At 46.2% G+C, this 16,820-nt stretch overlaps 1 protein-coding gene across 2 annotated transcripts in view; it reads left to right on the top strand.

Moving 5' to 3' along the window:
- Positions 1-10,996: 10,996 nt before the first annotated feature.
- CRHR2 (corticotropin releasing hormone receptor 2) overlaps positions 10,997-16,820 on the top strand; it is a 274,002-nt gene continuing 268,178 nt past the window's right edge. The window contains exon 1 of one of the 2 annotated variants that reach the window (XM_075922873.2): positions 10,997-11,195. In XM_075922873.2, the coding sequence (XP_075778988.1) occupies positions 11,130-11,195 (66 nt within the window). In that variant the 5' untranslated portion in view covers positions 10,997-11,129. Of the gene's footprint in view, positions 11,196-13,696; positions 14,112-16,820 lie in introns of those variants that run through there. The other variant, XM_075922874.2, reaches the window with a different exon arrangement.

Here is a 16,820-nt window from a genome sequence, read left to right as displayed (position 1 = left end):
AATAAAACAGCATTAAAACAGCATGGTCCCTTCCAGAGTGAGTGCAGAGTTAGAACAGGGGAGTGGTTGAGCGCTAAGACCCAGGGAAGGCATTGTTTCCCCTTGGTCTTTAGGCTTTTTGCCAGTGGCCATTTTGTGTTCTTGTTCAAGCCAGAACTTAGCTTCCCTACAGAACCATGTAAGCATGGGGTCAGGGAGCTGGGGGAGGCCAGGGGCTGGACCGGGGCCCGGGCGCTACGGTTGCCAGGTGTCCAGTATTTTTGCCTCGTAGCTGGGAAAAAAATCGGAAAATATTGGACATTTTAGGTGTCCGGTATTTTCTGATTTTTTTTTTACCAGACAGGAGGTGAAAATACTGGACTGTCCGGGTCAATACCAGACACCTGGCAATCCTATGGCTGTGTCTAGACTGGCAAGTTTTTCCGCAAATGCAGCAGCTTTTGTGGAAAAACTTGCCAGCTGTCTACACTGGCCGCTTGAATTTCTGCAAGAACACTGACTTCCTACTGTCTGAAATCAGTGCTTCTTGCGGAAATACCATGCTGCTCCCGTTTGGGCAAAAGTCCTTTTGCGCAAAGCTTTTGCGCAAAAGGGCCAGTGTAGACAGCTCAGATTTGTTTTGCGCAAAAAAGCCCCGATCGCGAAAATGGTGATCGGGACTTTTTTGTTCAAAAGCGCGTCTAGATTGGCACGGACGCTTTTCCACAAAAAGTGCTTTTGCGGAAAAGCGTCCTGACAATCTAGACGCTTTTTTCCACAAATGCTTTTAACGGTAAACTTTTCCGTTAAAAGCACTTGTGGAAAATCATGCCAGTCTAGACTTAGCCTATGTGTAGGAGGGTGTGCAGGTGTAACCCATGCACTTAATAGGGAGTTATCTCTTTAAGAGACCCCTGTGGGGGAGGTAGGAGAGAGTTGAGTGTTACTGTTGCTGGGTAGATTCAATACTCCACCCAGAAGCTGCTGGAGCTGGGTCCAGTAGTTTGGGGTCAGGCTTCATGAACAAACAGGCAGCGCAGATGCTTTTTGGAGGCCTGTGTGAGCTGGAAGAAGCTAAGCCAGGAGCAGAGAACTGGTTGCCGTTCCTCACTCTGCAGCAGGTAGTGATGCTGTTAACCCTCTACCAGGGATCACTGGCAATGCTACTTAGAGCTAGGCGAACCTGGGAGGGCAAATACCTTCTGTGTTAATTGTCTGCTTTAAATGCTGTTTTGATTTTAGCCAAACTGTTCTAGTTCACTTTCTCAGTCAATGGGATTGTTCAGCTCCTCTGTAAATGTAGCCATTGGGAAAGAATCATTTCTAGTTTGTTGTTCTCAGTTTCTGTATTTTCTTGTAACAGGGTTTTCTTTAAGCCTGTTCACTTGTGAGCTAACTTATTAGTTAATCAGTGAGCTGGCTGCCTAGCAGTGACCATAGCAGAGAAAGAGTTTGCCTGGACTCCAACTGAGGATTCCCTACAAGCAAGTGGAGAGAGACTTCAGACTCAGCATGTGATTCAGATTTGATATCAGAGGCACAAACTGAGACCTTGGTGAACTAAATCTAAGCTCTTGGGACTGCTCTGTCTTGTCTTACTGTGTTTGTGTGGACTGGACTGTTCAAATTTCACTTTTAGTTTTTTCTTTACTTATGTTTACTGTACCTATGGGCCTTATCGGTGGGCTATAAAATAGCCGGGTTCAGTTGTAAGAATTAGGTTATTTGTTTTCTTTTTATAAAGTTACTTAATTAAATTCATTTAGGCAATCTCCATAAATTTCTATCTCCTAGAGTTGACCTTGCAAGGTCATTGAGTCCAGTCCCCTGCCTTTGTAGCAGGACCAAGTACCATCCCTGACAAATTTTTGCCCTAAATGGCTTCCACAAGGATTGAACTCACAACCCTGGATTTAGCAGGCCAATGCTCAAACCACTGAGCTATCACTCCCCCTTTTTTAGTTTCTTTTTTGAACTTGACTGTAGGGAGGCTGACACTGGGCTGTCCTTGCTGAAATTCATTACAGACTGAACTCAGAGTAATTACAGGCAGTCCCCGGGTTACGTACACGATAGGGACTGTAGGTTTGTTCTTAAGTTGAATCTGTACGTAAGTCGGAACTGGCGTCCAGATTCAGCCGCTGCTGAAACTGACCAGCGGCTGACTACAGGAAGCCCGAGGCAGAGTTGCTCTGCCCCCGGCTTCCTGGAATCAGCCGCTGATCAGTTTCAACAGGCTGAATCTGGACGCCAGTTCCGACTTACATACAGATTCAACTTAAGAAGCCCAGGTGTCCCCAAGTCAGCTGCTGCTGAAACTGATCAGCGGCTGATTCCAGGAAGCTGGGGGCAGAGCAACTCTGCCTCGGGCTTCCTGTAGCCAGCCGCTGGTCAGTTTCAGCAGCGGCTGACTTGGGGATGCCTGGGGCAGAGCAGCTGGGGTGCTGCTGGGTTGCTCCAGTAGCGCCGCTCCTCAGCGCTACTGGACCAACCCGGCAGCACCCCATCTGCTCTGCCCCAGGCGTCCTGATTCAGCCGCTCCTGAAACTGACCAGCAGCGGCTGAATCAGGACGCCTCGGGCAGAGCAGCTTGGGTGCTGCCGGGTTGGTCTAGTAGCACCGAGAACGGCGCTGCGGGACCAACTGGCAGCGCCCCAGCTGCTCTACCACAAGCGTCCCGAGAAAAGCCTGGTCTGCTGGGGGGGGGGGGCACACTAGTTGAGACTGAGATGCGCCGCGGTCCCGCCACCCCGGTCCTCCGCGTCTCCCTGGTCTGCTGGCCCTCCCCCCCAGCAGACCAGGAAGACGGGGAGCAAAGCCGCGGAGGACCGGGCGGGGGGACCGCCCAGATGCCCCGCGGTCCCCCCGCCCGGGTCCTCTGCGGCTTTGCTCCGCGTCTCCCTAGTCTGCTGGGGGGGGGAGGGACCCAACAGACCAGGGAGACGCGGAGCAGCTTTTCTCGCTCCGGAGGACGCGGGCGGCGGGATCGCGGCGCGTCTGGGCGGTCCTGCCGCCTGCGTCCTCCAATGGCGAGAAAAGCCCCGTTCGTAAGTGCGGATCCTACATAAGTCGGATCCGCATAACCCGGGGACTGCCTGTACTCTCCAATGCTTCCTGGGGTCCTAAGTCGAGGTAATGCTCCCACATTAAGGGTGCTTACCTCGGACTAATAGTGAGGCTTCCCTCTAGTGTGGACATGCTATTATTAAATAGTTATTTTGGGAGTTATTATTTCAAATTAGTGTAGACATATCCTCAAATATATAGCAGATGAAGGCAAAATCACAATTAGAGAAATTTAACATTTTATGACTGTGAATTAGGGCCTATAATAATAAGCATGATTTATATTGTGGGTAGCAGAGTTTGATACATGTAGCTTAAGAGAGGCATTGTTACTTCCTTAGAAGAAGAATTCCTTTATAAAACAGAAAGATGATATGTTCTGGCTCCTTCACTGTGTTGGATAAGTCCACTGTGTTGGATAAGTCCAGGTGTGTAACTAACTTGATATCTATTTGAAATAATAATGCACAACTAATTAGTTAAATTAAGAAGATATGTATAATACATGAATATTTGTAACAAATAAACACTTAAAGTTTGATTTTTCCCTAAAGGTATTATTTCATTCTTTTTCCTACTGCTTCCCCCTTACTTTCAGGTCAGGAATAATAAAGATTTGCTTTACCTTATACATGAACATTGGACATATTAGATGGAACTTTGTCTAAAATGATGCGGAACCTTTTCTCTTGACATGATAGCGGTTTTCAAATATCTAAAAGGGTGTCACAAGGAGGAAGGAGAAAATTTGTTCCTCTTGGTTTCTGAGGACAGGACAAGGAGTAATGGGCTTAAAGTGCAGCAGGGGAGGTTTAGATTGGACATTAGGAAAAAATTCCTAACTGTCAGGGTGGTCAAATATTGGAATAAATTGCCAAGGGAGGTGGTGGAATCTCCCTCTCTGGAGATATTTAAGAACAGGTTAGATAGACATCTGTCAGGGATGGTGTAGACGGAGCTTGGTCCTGCCTTGAGGGCGGGGGGCTGGACTCGATGACCTCTTGAGGTCCCTTCCAGTCCTATTATTCTATGATTCTATGATTCTCTTAATGTGTGGGATAACAAAATGTGATTAGATGGCTTATGAGTTCCTAATTTTAATAATATTCTGCAAATTCAAGTTAAAAGCAAATTGCCTACTTCCCTTTTCTCTCCCATGCACAGAGTGCAAAATCACATCCTCTTTCTAGCAACATGTTAGCTGCTGCTTCAAGCCTCGGTGACTTTTGCTGCTGAGGCTTACTTTAGAATTATAAGTTAAAGGCACAAAGGGCACGTATTCCCTCACTGTGCTGGAGATAACGTTCTGGCATTCGAATTATTGGGTCTAGTATAGACTCGTAAATCGAACGCAAAGGGCAGCTGTGGCTGGCATCTCGCAGTCGCAGTGGGGATGGCATCAAGATCTTCTTAAAGTTTGCTGACTCGAGCTTTGTATTCTACGTAGCTGGAATTACATACCTTAAGCCGACTTTCCAGGTCTAGTGTAGACCAGACCAAAGAGGATTCGCTTGATGGATTACATGATATGGGCTAAATGCATAGTTATAAGGTCTTTTAAGAACTGCTGGGGGAAACTTTTTGGTAGGTAAGGTCCCTTGTTCCTTTGATATCTCTTAGTAAACCATTCCTTTATATCAGGGCTACTCAACATGCGACCCGTGGGTTGCATGCAGCCCACAGCCCGTTTGTGGCCCATGGTGCAGGTTGGGTTTACGCGGGGCTCAACACGCATCCCACAGGTGAGATCCTTTGAACATGGCCTCCAGTGGGAACTCCTCCACGATGGCGAGTCAATATAATGGTCTTCTGTTGATACGCATTTTAGTACAGGCAGTCCCCGGGTTATGTACAAGATAGGGACTGTAGGTTTGTTCTTAAGTTGAATTTGTATGTAAGTCGGAACTGGTACATATTGTAGGGGAAACTCTAGCCAAACATTTCTCCAGAGCTCAGTTTTATTCTCCCACACTTCACTTCCCTCAGTCCTTTATTCTCAAGATGAGGTGTCTGCTGAGAAAAGCCGCTCCGCATCTCCCTGGTCTGCTGGGGGGAGGCACTAGCTTCGCGTCTCCCTGGTTTGCTGGGGGGAAGCAGCTAGTGCAGGGTTGCCTCACGTCGTATCCCTACTTACAAACGGGGTAAGTCGGATCCATGTAACCCGGGGACTGCCTGTAGTTAAATGTCTGGACTGTTATTGCTCATTAAAAGTGCTGTTATACTGGTGGAAATCAGGTAAATAGTGCATTTTATTAATATCAGAAGAACAGACTTGAATGGGACCTATATGTTGTGTAGTCTTGTCTTAATCTTTGTATTCACACCCGTCAGTGTGAAAGAAGCTATTTGCACATATTTTTGCATGTATATGCAACCACACTTAAGTGTGTTGTGAGTATCATTGTGGCCCCCAGGGCTTCCAAAGTTGAATAGCCCTGCTTTATATTATTATTTTATTTATTTAATTTAGTCTCCTGGAATTTTTAATACCCTGCTTTGGTGGAAGGTTGGCTCATATTTACAGCCATGCTTAGACAGAACTTTTCTTTCTTTCAGTCATTCGTTGTTACATTAAATTAGACATATAATCATATAAGTAACCGCCCACTAGGGTGGTTATAAATATTGTGGCTATGTTGCATTCATAAGAAACTTTTTCCATGATCCTTCATATATTTGTATGTAGAGCTCTGCGCGGATACAAAATTTGAATCTGCATCCACATCTGTATCTGCAAAAATGAACTGTGGATATCTACACTGACATTTGCAAATACGAATACCCGTAGATAGCTGCAGATTTTCTGGGCTCTATTTATATGTCTTGTTCTGGCTAACCACAAACTTCAGGTGCCTACTCTGTTTCCTCCAACTACTACTCCAAATGAGCTCTGTTAAACCTTACTGGGTAGTTTTACTCTAAACCGACACAAAAAGCACTTAATGCTATACATAAGTAGTACTGTCTCTCCTTAAATAATTAACCCCTTAACCAGTTCCAACTATTACTTAAATATGTCTCAAGGAAAAAGTGCAGTGGGGAGGGGGTTTCTGCTCCCTCTCTCTTCCCTGAATGGCAAATTAGCTGATTGAGTGGTTATTACCCAGTTAGGACCTCTGCTGCCCTGGGACACCACTTTTATGTTATGCTGGTGTTACCATGTGTATTCAGTAGGGCTGTGTCTACACTGGGCCACTTATTCCGGAAAATCAGCCGCTTTTCCGGAATAAGCTGCGAGCTGTCTACACTGGCCCTTGAATTTCCGGAAAAGCAACGATGCTCTACTGTATAAAATCAGCTGCTATTCCGGAAAAACTATTCTGCTCCCGCTCGGGCATAAGTCCTTATTCCGGAACACTGTTCCGGAAAAGGGCCAGTGTAGACAGCCCAGTAGTCTTTTCCGGAAAAAAGCCCCGATCACGAAAATGGCAATCGGGGCTCTTTTCCGGAAAAGCGCGTCTACATTGGCCACAGACGCTTTTCCAGAAGAAGGGCTTTTCCGGAAAAGCAGCCTGTCAATGTAGTCGCTCCTTTTCCGGAAAAACTGAAAACGGAATAGTATTCCGTTTTAAGCAGTTCCGGAAATTGATGCCAGTATAGACGTAGCCCAAGCATTTCTCTCTTCTTCCTTTATATATCTATTTCCTCCCCTTACCAATGCTCAGTGTCCCTTTATTATAGGTTAGTACTGTATGTTCATAGAATCCCAGGGCTGGAAGAGACCTCAGGAGGTCATTGAGTCCAACTGCCTGCCCAAAGCAGGACCAACCCCAACTACATCATCCATCCAGGACTTCTATGCTGCTGCCTTTAGAGCGGGGCACCGGCAGTGGCAACTGTGACTTAGGGCCCATCTCTGCAGGCAGCAGCACAAAAATAAGGGTGGCAATGCCACACCATACCATCCTTACTCTTGTGCTGCTGCTTCTGGGCTCCCAGTGGGCAGCTGCTGATCTCCAGCTCTGAAGGTAGCACAGAAATAAGGTAGCAGTATCACAACCTTCCAGTCAATAACCTTCCAACAGCCCTTCCCCCCAACTCCTTTTTGGGTCAGGACCCCTCCATTTACAACATCATGAAATTTCAGATTTAAATAGCTGAAATAGTATTATTTCTAAATGTCTATGACCATGAAATGGACTGTAGATTTTGAAGGATCCTATGTATAACAAAGGCTAGAAAACTTTCTGAAACAATTCCTTTTTGAACTAGTGCATACCTTTTAAGAAACATCCAATCTAGCTTTCAAGAGGAAGAACCCCTTGCAAGCCTCAGTAAATTAATTAAGGATACAAATAAGACATCAAAAAAGGTAGCATACAAAAACCAGTAGGAGAACACTTTAACCTCCCTGGACACTCAATGGATTTAAAAGTAGCCATCCTTCTGCAACAATCTTAAAACACAGACTGCAAAGAGAAAAAGCAGAGCTTCAATCCATTTGAAAATGTAACATGATCAAATTAGGACTAAATAAGGACTCAAAATGGTTATCTCACTACAAAGGCAATTTTCCTTCTCTTGGTATTCACACCTCCCCATTAACTACTGGGAGCAAGCCACATGCACCTGACTGAATTGGCCTCATTAACACTGGTCCTACACTTGCTCTGTGTGTGTGTGTGTGTGTGTACTCACGCACTCACTCACTCTCTCTGCTTTGTTTTTATAGTTAAAAATATCCACCTTATTTCTCAACCTAATTTGTCTTGGTCCAGCTTCCAGCCTCTGGCCTGTGTTTTACCTTTGTCTGCTTGACTGAAGAGCCCAGCGTCAAATATTTGTTCTCCGCATAGGTACTTTTTGACTGTGATGTAGTTAGCCCCTATCTTTCTCTTTGTTAAACTCAAGGGCTGTGTCTAGACTGGCCAGTTTTTCCGGAAAATCAGCCGCTTTTTCCAGAAAAACTTGCCTGCTATCTACACTGGCCGCTTGAATTTCTGCAAAAGCACTGACTTCCTACTTTAAGAAATCAGTGCTTCTTGCGGAAATACTATGCTGCTTCCGTTCAGGCAAAAGTCCCTTTTGCGCAAAACTTTTGCACAAAAAGGCCAGAGTAGACAGCTCAGATTTGTTTTCCGCAAAAAAGCCCCGATCGTGAAAATGGCGATTGGGGCTTTTTTGCGGAAAACCTGTCTAGATTGGCATGGATGCTTTTCCGCAAAAAGTGCTTTTGCAGAAAAGCGTCCGTGCCAATCTAGATGCTCTGTTCCGAAAATGCTTTTAACGGAGAACTTTTCCGTTGGCATGATTTTCCGGAAATGCTTTTAATCTAGATGCAGCCAAGGAGCTCAATCTAGTGAGTTTGTGACTGTAAGGCATGGTTTCTAATCCTTTAATCATTCTTGTGCCTCTTCTCTGGACCTTCTCCAATTTATTAACATCCTTTTCAATACTCGAGTCATGAGCACAGAACAAAATCCAATTGAAGGCACTAGCCTACAGCCACGTACGTACACACAGAAGTTCTCATGACTAGTGCAATCCTGCTGTGTGTACGATGCTGCCCTGCCAGTGAATGTTAACATCCCATTCAAACACCTGGTTCCCATTTTTTTCCAGTTTTCATGACAACTTTTCTATTAACAAGTGTATAATTTTTTAAAAACTAAAACAAATATTGAGTTTAATCCAACCGGGATGCTTTAAAACAAGCTTCTCCTCTAGGGCCAAGCAGGCAAATGTAAATAGAAATAACAGTTGAATAAATAAAGGGAGTGAGGATGCAGCAATGCCTTATGAAAATGTTTCCCACTAAAGCCTTAAAGGATGTAAGGAAGAGAATAAGGTTTGACAGAGTTTCATGCCAGAAGGGACCTGACCTCCGCTTTATGAAAATTGTCTTATGAATAGGCATATGCATAACTTGCAGACATTTTAGGCAAAATGCATCATGTGACATGTTCTTTTTAAAGTTACAATCTGTTGAATTTTTTTTCTGTTTCTGTGCGTATGTCATTCTTGTATGTGAAGTTAGAAATATGACATGAGAATCTGTTTTTAAATCTAGATGGTCTAACGAGAACCATTAGTGATACTCTAGAAAAAAATGGCTCAGTATTGAAGCCAATAAGCTGTGAAAAGTCTTTTTTTTTTCTATAAGCCTGGATTGTGATTGGTCTGCCAGAACATGTGACCTGGCCACCTGAGGCCGGAACCCATTTTGGATCTGGTACTCTTCCACTCATGTGTTTATACTGAACACAAAGAATTCCTGCTTTGGTCAAGGGAGATCTAAAGGTGGGAAACAAAGTAATAGGGCAGTGACCAGATGCCAGAAGACCTTCCCCCAATTACCACTCAAGATGCATGCTGGAAACATCTAAGACTGAACTGGGGGAAGGATCAGGCCAAGCTGGCTGGTTGCTTAGCTTCTGAAAAGGATTATTAGAACTACTGTTAGGCTACGTCTACACTGGCATCCCTTCCGGAAAAGGGATGCTAATGTAGCACATCGGAATAGCAAAATCCGCGGGGGAATTAAATATCCCCCACGGTATTTGCATTACCATGGCTGCCGCTTTTTTCCGGCTTGGAGATAAGCCAGAGAAAAGCGCCAGTCTAGACGTGATTCTCCGGAAAATAAGCCCTTTTCCGGAGGATCTCTTATTCCTACTTTGAAGTAGAAATAAGAGATCCTCCAGAAAAGGGCTTATTTTCTGGAGAATCACGTCTAGACTGGCGCTTTTCTCCGGCTTATCTCCAAGCCGGAAAAAAGCGGCAGCCATGTTAATGCAAATACCACGGATTTGCCTATTCCAAAGTGTCTAATCTGCATCCCTTTTCTGGAAAAGGGGTGCAGTGTAGACACAGCCTTAGGGTATGAATTTGCATGTAACAGGTTTCTTAGTGTATTAAGCCTAAGTGGCCAGTTTGGTTTAATTGGACTTAGTAACTTACTTTGATCTGTCTGTTTTCATTTACATTCACTGAAACTCTACTTTTTATACTTAATAAAAATTTAAAAATTTATCATCAAGCCCAGTGTAAATAATTATTACCTGCAGGGGAGGCACAGTTGTGCATCTCTCTCTTTCATCCATAAAGAGAGTGGCCCTTATGAGACTTTGATATAGAGTAAGACAAATTTATTTGGGGTTTGGTCCCTTGGAGGGTTGTGTTCCTGGATGCTGACAAGCCCCTTTAGCTGAACCTTCCTAGAGCGTAGCTGGTCCAGCATCTGTGTTACTCCTGGGAGCTGTTACCCAACTCTGGGGGAGACCAGAGCTTCAGGATGCACAGGACAGGGTGTCTATTGGTGGTGCACATCCTCACATACCTCAGTGCACACCATAAAATTTATTCTGCACACGGATGGAAAAAATAGAGGGCACACCTTGGCGGTGAGGTGCGTAGAGGCTCAGTGGTTTGCTCAAGGTGAGGCAGTCCAAGGGGACCTCTGTGAGACAGCCTGTCACATTCATGTGATTGCCTGCGGGGACTTCCAGGATACACAACCTGGCTAGCCCCTGTTCTGCCCCGGTGTAGACTGTCCTGTACTGCCAAGGGAAAAACCTGAGGAGGGTGCTGCCCAAGCGCCGGGTAGTTCAAATTGGGGGGCTCCAGTCACTCCAATGCGTCTCCCGCCTGCGCTGGGTGAGCGCTGGTTTCACTCCCACAGCCCACCCGTGGAAGGGGGTCCCAGCTCGGGTGGGGGCGGGGAACGAGGGCCTGGACGGGGGGGGATCTTGCGATGGAGGGAGCCGGCTCCTTCCATCCACTGTGCCCAGGGCACGGTGGGACCCGCGCGCGCGATGTCTCCGCTCCCTCCCCAAGCGGTGCCAGCTCCCGGGGCGCCTCTGTTTCTGGGCGGGGAGGGGGCGCTGGTGGGGACCCCCCACTCTCCGCCCCGCGGGGGGGCCCGGCCGGAGGAGGGGGCGCTGCGAGGGATCCCGGTGCCCGCGGGGAGGGGCTGTCCCGGCCCCAGCGCGGCGGCAGGAGGCGGGGGCGGAGGGCTGCCTGCTCCCCGCGCCGCGCCCTGCCTCCCTCGCAGGGCACCAGCCGGGGAACTCGCGCGGCTCCGGGGGGATGCGCCTCCCGTGGGAGCGGTGAGGGGGCGCGGGCGCCCCGGGATCCCCATCCCCATGGGGGGGCCGGCCCCGCCGCGCAGCGTCCCAGCCGCCGCGGCCGCCGCGCTCCTGCTCCTCCCAGTAAGTGTCCGGGGGGCTGGAGGAGGGGGTGAGTGGGGGGGGGGGCAGAGCAGCCCCGATCACCCAAAGCGGAGCCCCAGAGACTGAGTCACTCCCCGGCTCCCCAGACCCCCCCCGCGCAAAGCCACCCTCCGGGACCGCACAGAGCCCCCGGCACCCCAAACACCCCCCGGCACCCCAGTCCCAGCGCGCAGCCAGCAGGACCCACCCGGCTGCCGCGCACCGCCTCGCTCTCCCCCGCACAGGAGTCCCTCCGGGCTGAGCCGCCCCCTCGTCATCCAGCAAAGCCCTGGCACCGGCCCAGCGGGACCCGCTGGATTCCCAGAGCGGCCGCGGTCTCCCAGAGTCCCGGCGAATCCCCCCCCCCCCCCCGCCGCCAAATCGCCACTCCACGGACTGCCCGGAGCCACCAGCCCGGGAGACTATCCCTAGCTCTGAGTTAGTCTCCGAGGTGCCACCGGACTAGGGTCCATTTTATCGCGGCCCCGCTCCCCCACTGAGCAATGAGTCGTCTAGCAACGGTCTCGAGTAACTTTCGTGAAATAAGGCATCCGAAAACCCCCTGCCCCCTGAGATCACCCCGAAACCTTTTTTCAGCGGAGTCCCAATGCCCTGATCTCGCTGCAGTATCTTTAGTTGTTTGGCGAAGGCACCGAGAGCTGGTCCTGCGAGCTGGCATTCACTCTCGGCTGATTCCTCCCTGAGTTACTTTCTCACAGCAGGATTCACAATTTAGCATTTGCAACCCTAAGGGCGAATTCAGCCAATCCTTCCAAACGTTTGCTCCGTTTTCACCTGGGCAATATGACATGGGTTTATTTCCCTTGATCAGAATCATCCCACTCTGCAAATATGTTGCTGGGGGGAGGGAATTGGGTTGTCATAGCTCACCATGGACTTAAACTTTGCCAGTCAGTTCCTTTCCCACACCCAAAACCCATTAAATTGTGAGTTGTAATCTGCAAAGCAGAGCAAACTCCCCCCTCCCATGATTCTGGTCCCCCCATGATTCTGTATCTCAGTCACCAGTGTGAAAAGAAATAAGAGATGATCATTGTGTCTTCTACTAAAGTCCATCTTGACATTCCTTAAAGGTATATTGATTTGTTTCCTCTTGCTTCGCCTTCTATTTTTACTTATTCCACCTCTTGGGGGGGAGGGGGGGGGGAACCACTTTGTATATATGAGTGATGTTTGTAAAGTGCACTGAAAAACTTGTTGGAAAACAAACATGAGGGAGCTAGAGGAATATTATCTAAGTCTCTGCTTTCATGTCATCCTCCTTGACCTTTGGCTTCTATTTTATGCCCCTTGCCATACTTCTGTTGTGCTATTGTAACCAGTAGGCAGAACTAAACCCGTGGAGCTTTGTACATGGGCCTCTACAGCTTAAGCTATAAAGCTAGCTGCCACTTAGCTAAGGCTGTGGAGCATCAGAGAGGTAGCACTGTGAGTCTGAATCTGGAAAAGCGGCAAGGAATCCTGTGGCACCTTACAGACTAACCAAAGTATTGGAGCATGGAGCATAAGCTTTCGTGGGCAAAGACCATCTGGTCTTTGCCCACGAAAGCTTATGCTCCAACACGTCCCTTAGTCTATAAAGTGCCACAGGACTTCTTGCTGCTTTAGCTAAGGCTGTGGACCAAATTCATTCTTTTGCTCTGTAAGTGGTCTATGTGCCAGTACATGGGATAGTGAACCACACCCAGTTATACTACATTTGCCCCACACAGTCCACCTCTCAGACTCTAGCTCTGCCAAGCATCTGGTGTCAGAAGGTCAGTACATAGTTATATCAATGTATATGATAACTCTTGCTTTTTGTAGGTAATAGCTATTTCTTTTCTTTATCAGCCCCATCAATCCCCCCCAAACCACGAAAAGACCAGTTTTATTTATTTATTTTAATCCCTGGATCTCAAAGTGCTTTATGAGATGTGTCTTGTTATCCCTGTTTTACAGATGGAGAAACTGTAGCCCAGAGAGATAATGTCCAACAATTTCAAACTTTGGCTCCAATCTAGCAAAGCCTTTAAGCATATCTATGGATATGGAAGCCTAGCTATTTCTTTTCTTTATCAGCCTCATCAATCCCCCCCCCCCCCCAAACCACGAAAAGACCAGTTTTATTTATTTATTTTAATCCCTGGATCTCAAAGTGCTTTATGAGATGTGTCTTGTTATCCCTGTTTTACAGATGGAGAAACTGTAGCCCAGAGAGGTAATGTCCAACAATTTCAAACTTTGGCTCCAATCTAGCAAAGCCTTTAAGCATATATTTGACTTAACTTTAAGCACTTAACATGTCCCACTGAAGTTAAAGGGATTCTGTAATGGGGGTGAAATGAGGCCCTGAAGCCCCCTGCTGGAAGTTTGTGGTCTTGCCACACCCAGTCCCAGCAAACAATAGAGAAGTCTTCCAAAGAGGCTAGATTGTCTGCAGGAGGAACTGACCAATCAGGGATTAGGAAGGCTTACAAAGGGAACCGCAAAACAGTGCAGCAGTCAGTGCAGGACAGAGTTTAAGGAGAACAGACTGTGAAGTCAGCTGAGGAAGCTGTCTCCAAGTGGAGAAGCCCTGGAAATGCCACTCTCTCCAAGTGGGGAAAGAAACTGAAGGGGCATCAGATCCAAAGGGAGAGCTGGCTAAAGACTGATGAACTGTGATAGAGCCCTTAAAGAGGGGCAAGGAAGTTGTTTCCTGCAGGGGAAGCCCTGGAGGTACCACTCTCCCAGTGAGGAACAGATTTGGAGACACTAGCAGCAGGCACGGGGATGGACACCTGTTAAGTGTGTATCCTGGAAGGGGTTTGCATTGCCCATAGGAGTGTGGCTTGGCCAGAAGGTTGAGTAGCCAAAAAAGGCTGAAGAACAGTGCAAGCACATGCACTTGGCCAGATGGGGGTCTTATGGGAGGTGAGTGCCACCCTGTTACACACTTTCATTTGGGGAATTAAGAACAGATGTAATTGTTTGCAAGATCAGGCCCTTAGACACCAAAATCTAGTTTAAAGTGTTTTGATTTACAGAGAGGACTGTGCAATCAGATGTCCACAAGAATAGTGGATTCTCAGCACTTCTGAAATAAGGTCATTTTTTTAATCTAGATTTGGGCACACAGCCTTAGAATAAATGGCACATAGCATGTCTGAAGTAAAGCAGAGAATGCAACTCTATCCTTCTGATTTCTAACACCCTCTGATGCATGATGTTAGACATTTTATATTTTTAAAAGCAAAGAAAAGAGGAATAAAAAATAGTGACTTAGTCCGTGTGACCTTTCAGATATAAACCCTTTGAAGAGCACACATGGTTTGGGGAAGGATTTTCATTTTAAAACAACCAGACAAAGCAGCTTTTGAATCAGAAGAGGTAAACGTGATGGTCTGTTATAACTGAGATCCTCTCCTGGAACTGAAAAACAGCCAGGGCAGTTTGAACAATATCTGGTAGTGAGGGTAGTTTTTCAACCATTCTTAGACTGAGATGTTGCCAAATTTCAGTCCAGGTGTGAATTAAAGTAAAATAAGTGTTTTATAATGAGAATGCTGGCAACTGCTTAACCAGCATTGCTATATTGTTTTGGAAGGGGTTTCTTTTGCAGCCATGGCATAGCAATTAAAGTACATTCACAGAAAACAGTTTTAAGCAAGAAATGTTTGTTACATCAATCAGTAGTTTTGCTTTTAAACGTTTTCAGTGAATGAATGAAATCCACATGTACACTTCGCAAGGGGAAAAACAATCTTTAGCCTTTGTCTTTTTGAGGCATACACCAAAAATGTACTACCACTGTGAGAAGAAAAAATAATTGATAAAACCTATAAACAGACCAAAGGTCCATCTAGCCCAGAATTCTGTCTTCTGACAGTAGCCAGTGCCAGGTGCCCCAGAAGGAATGAACAGAGCAGGTAGTCATCAAGTGATCCTTCCTGTCACCCATTTCCAATCTCTGACAAAGGCTTTGTCTACACTGCAAGTTTTTGTGGCAGATAATATGCTAATGAGGGACTCTAGAAGCATAAGGATCTTGTGCAAAACAGGTTTTAGCGCAAAATGGAAGAGGCTACACTGTTTCTTTTTGTGCAAAAACTCTTTGTGCGAAAAGAAATGGCAGAAAATATGCTAATGATATCACAACTTATGCTAATGAGTCACGCATTAGCATATTTTCTGCCGCAAAAACTCGCAGCATAGACATAGCCAAACAGAGTCTAAGGACACCATTCCTACCCATCATGGCTAATAGCCATAGATGGACCTATCCTCCATGAATTTATCTAGCTCTTTTTTGAACACTGTTAAAGTCCTGGTCTTCACAATAACCTTTGGCAAGGAGTTCCACAGGTTGATTCTGTGTTGCATGAAGGAATACTTCCTTTTGTTTGTTTTAAACCTGCTACCTATTAATTTCATTTGGTGATCCTTAGTTCTTGTGTTATGGGAACAAGTAAATAACTGTTCTTTTTCACTTTCTCCACACTAGTCATGATTTTATAGGCCTCTCTGGTATCCCACCGAGTCTCCTCTTTTCTATAAATTCTTAAACCCCAGTCCTGCTAAGTGAATTTTTATGCCCATGGGGAGCCTCACAGAGGTCAATTGAGCTCTGCTCAGGAGCTGTATTCTGTCTAGATGAGTGGTCCTCAAACTGTGAGGCCTGCCCCTGAGAGGTGGGGTGAGGAATGGCTGGGGGGTGTGGGGACTATGTCAGGATCTGGGAGAGCCCCACGCAGGGACAGGGATATAAATTAGACACTTTGAAATTGCAAATGAAGCAGGGATTTGCATTTCCTGCACTTCATTTGCATAATTGCATCATGGCTCTCTTTCAAAAAAGCGCTATTTCGAAATTGAAACCGCAGTCTAGATGCAGTTCTTTAAAAAAATAGAAGCCTTTTTAAAAATATCCTGTGAACCTTGGGTTTTATTTTCCATATAGTGCTTTTTCAAAAGCGCCATGATGTGATTATGCAAATGAAGCACGGGAAATTCAAATCCCGGCTTAATTTGCAATTTCAAAGTGTCTAATTTACATCCCTCTGTCGAAAGAGGGATGTAGTCTAGACGTACCCTGAGAGAAGACTTTTGCCCCAAAGATGAGTTCCGCCTTATTCTATGACATTTTTAAGTTTAATCATCGCCCTTTTGTGTGTTAATGATTAGTTCAGAAGTCTGCTATGAATCTGATTATTTTAGATTTCAGAAGATGATTCACAATAAAACTGAGACATTAATGGGTCAGTCAGCTTTCAAAAAATCACATTTTTTCACCATAGATTATGAAACCCAACAGTATTTTAAAAATATAGTAATAAAAGTCACCTTTTTATTCTGTAAGTAATGTATTCACTTTCTGATTTTTGTTCTGAGCTCAGATGCTGTGAATTATCTAGGTGTGGTCAGTTTCTAATGAATGCCATTTTGGTGTGTCTACACTGCAACAAGGAGTGAGACTTCCACCCTTGGTAGATAGACTTGGGCTAGCAGGGCTGGAGTTAGTACATTCAAAATAGCAGTCTGGACTCTGGACTTGGGCTCCCCAATGGCATGAGAGCCCAAGCACCAGCTGCTTTTCACATGGTAGCTCAAGCCTCTACTTCTCTGGGTTGGGAAGCAGTTGCA

This window comes from Pelodiscus sinensis, chromosome 2 (genome assembly GCF_052426305.1).
Source record: "Pelodiscus sinensis isolate ZL-2025 chromosome 2, ASM5242630v1, whole genome shotgun sequence".
NCBI classification, from domain to species: domain Eukaryota; kingdom Metazoa; phylum Chordata; order Testudines; family Trionychidae; genus Pelodiscus; species Pelodiscus sinensis.
The sequence above is the reverse complement of the archived record's forward strand: the minus strand, read 5'-3'. Positions and strand labels throughout refer to the sequence as shown.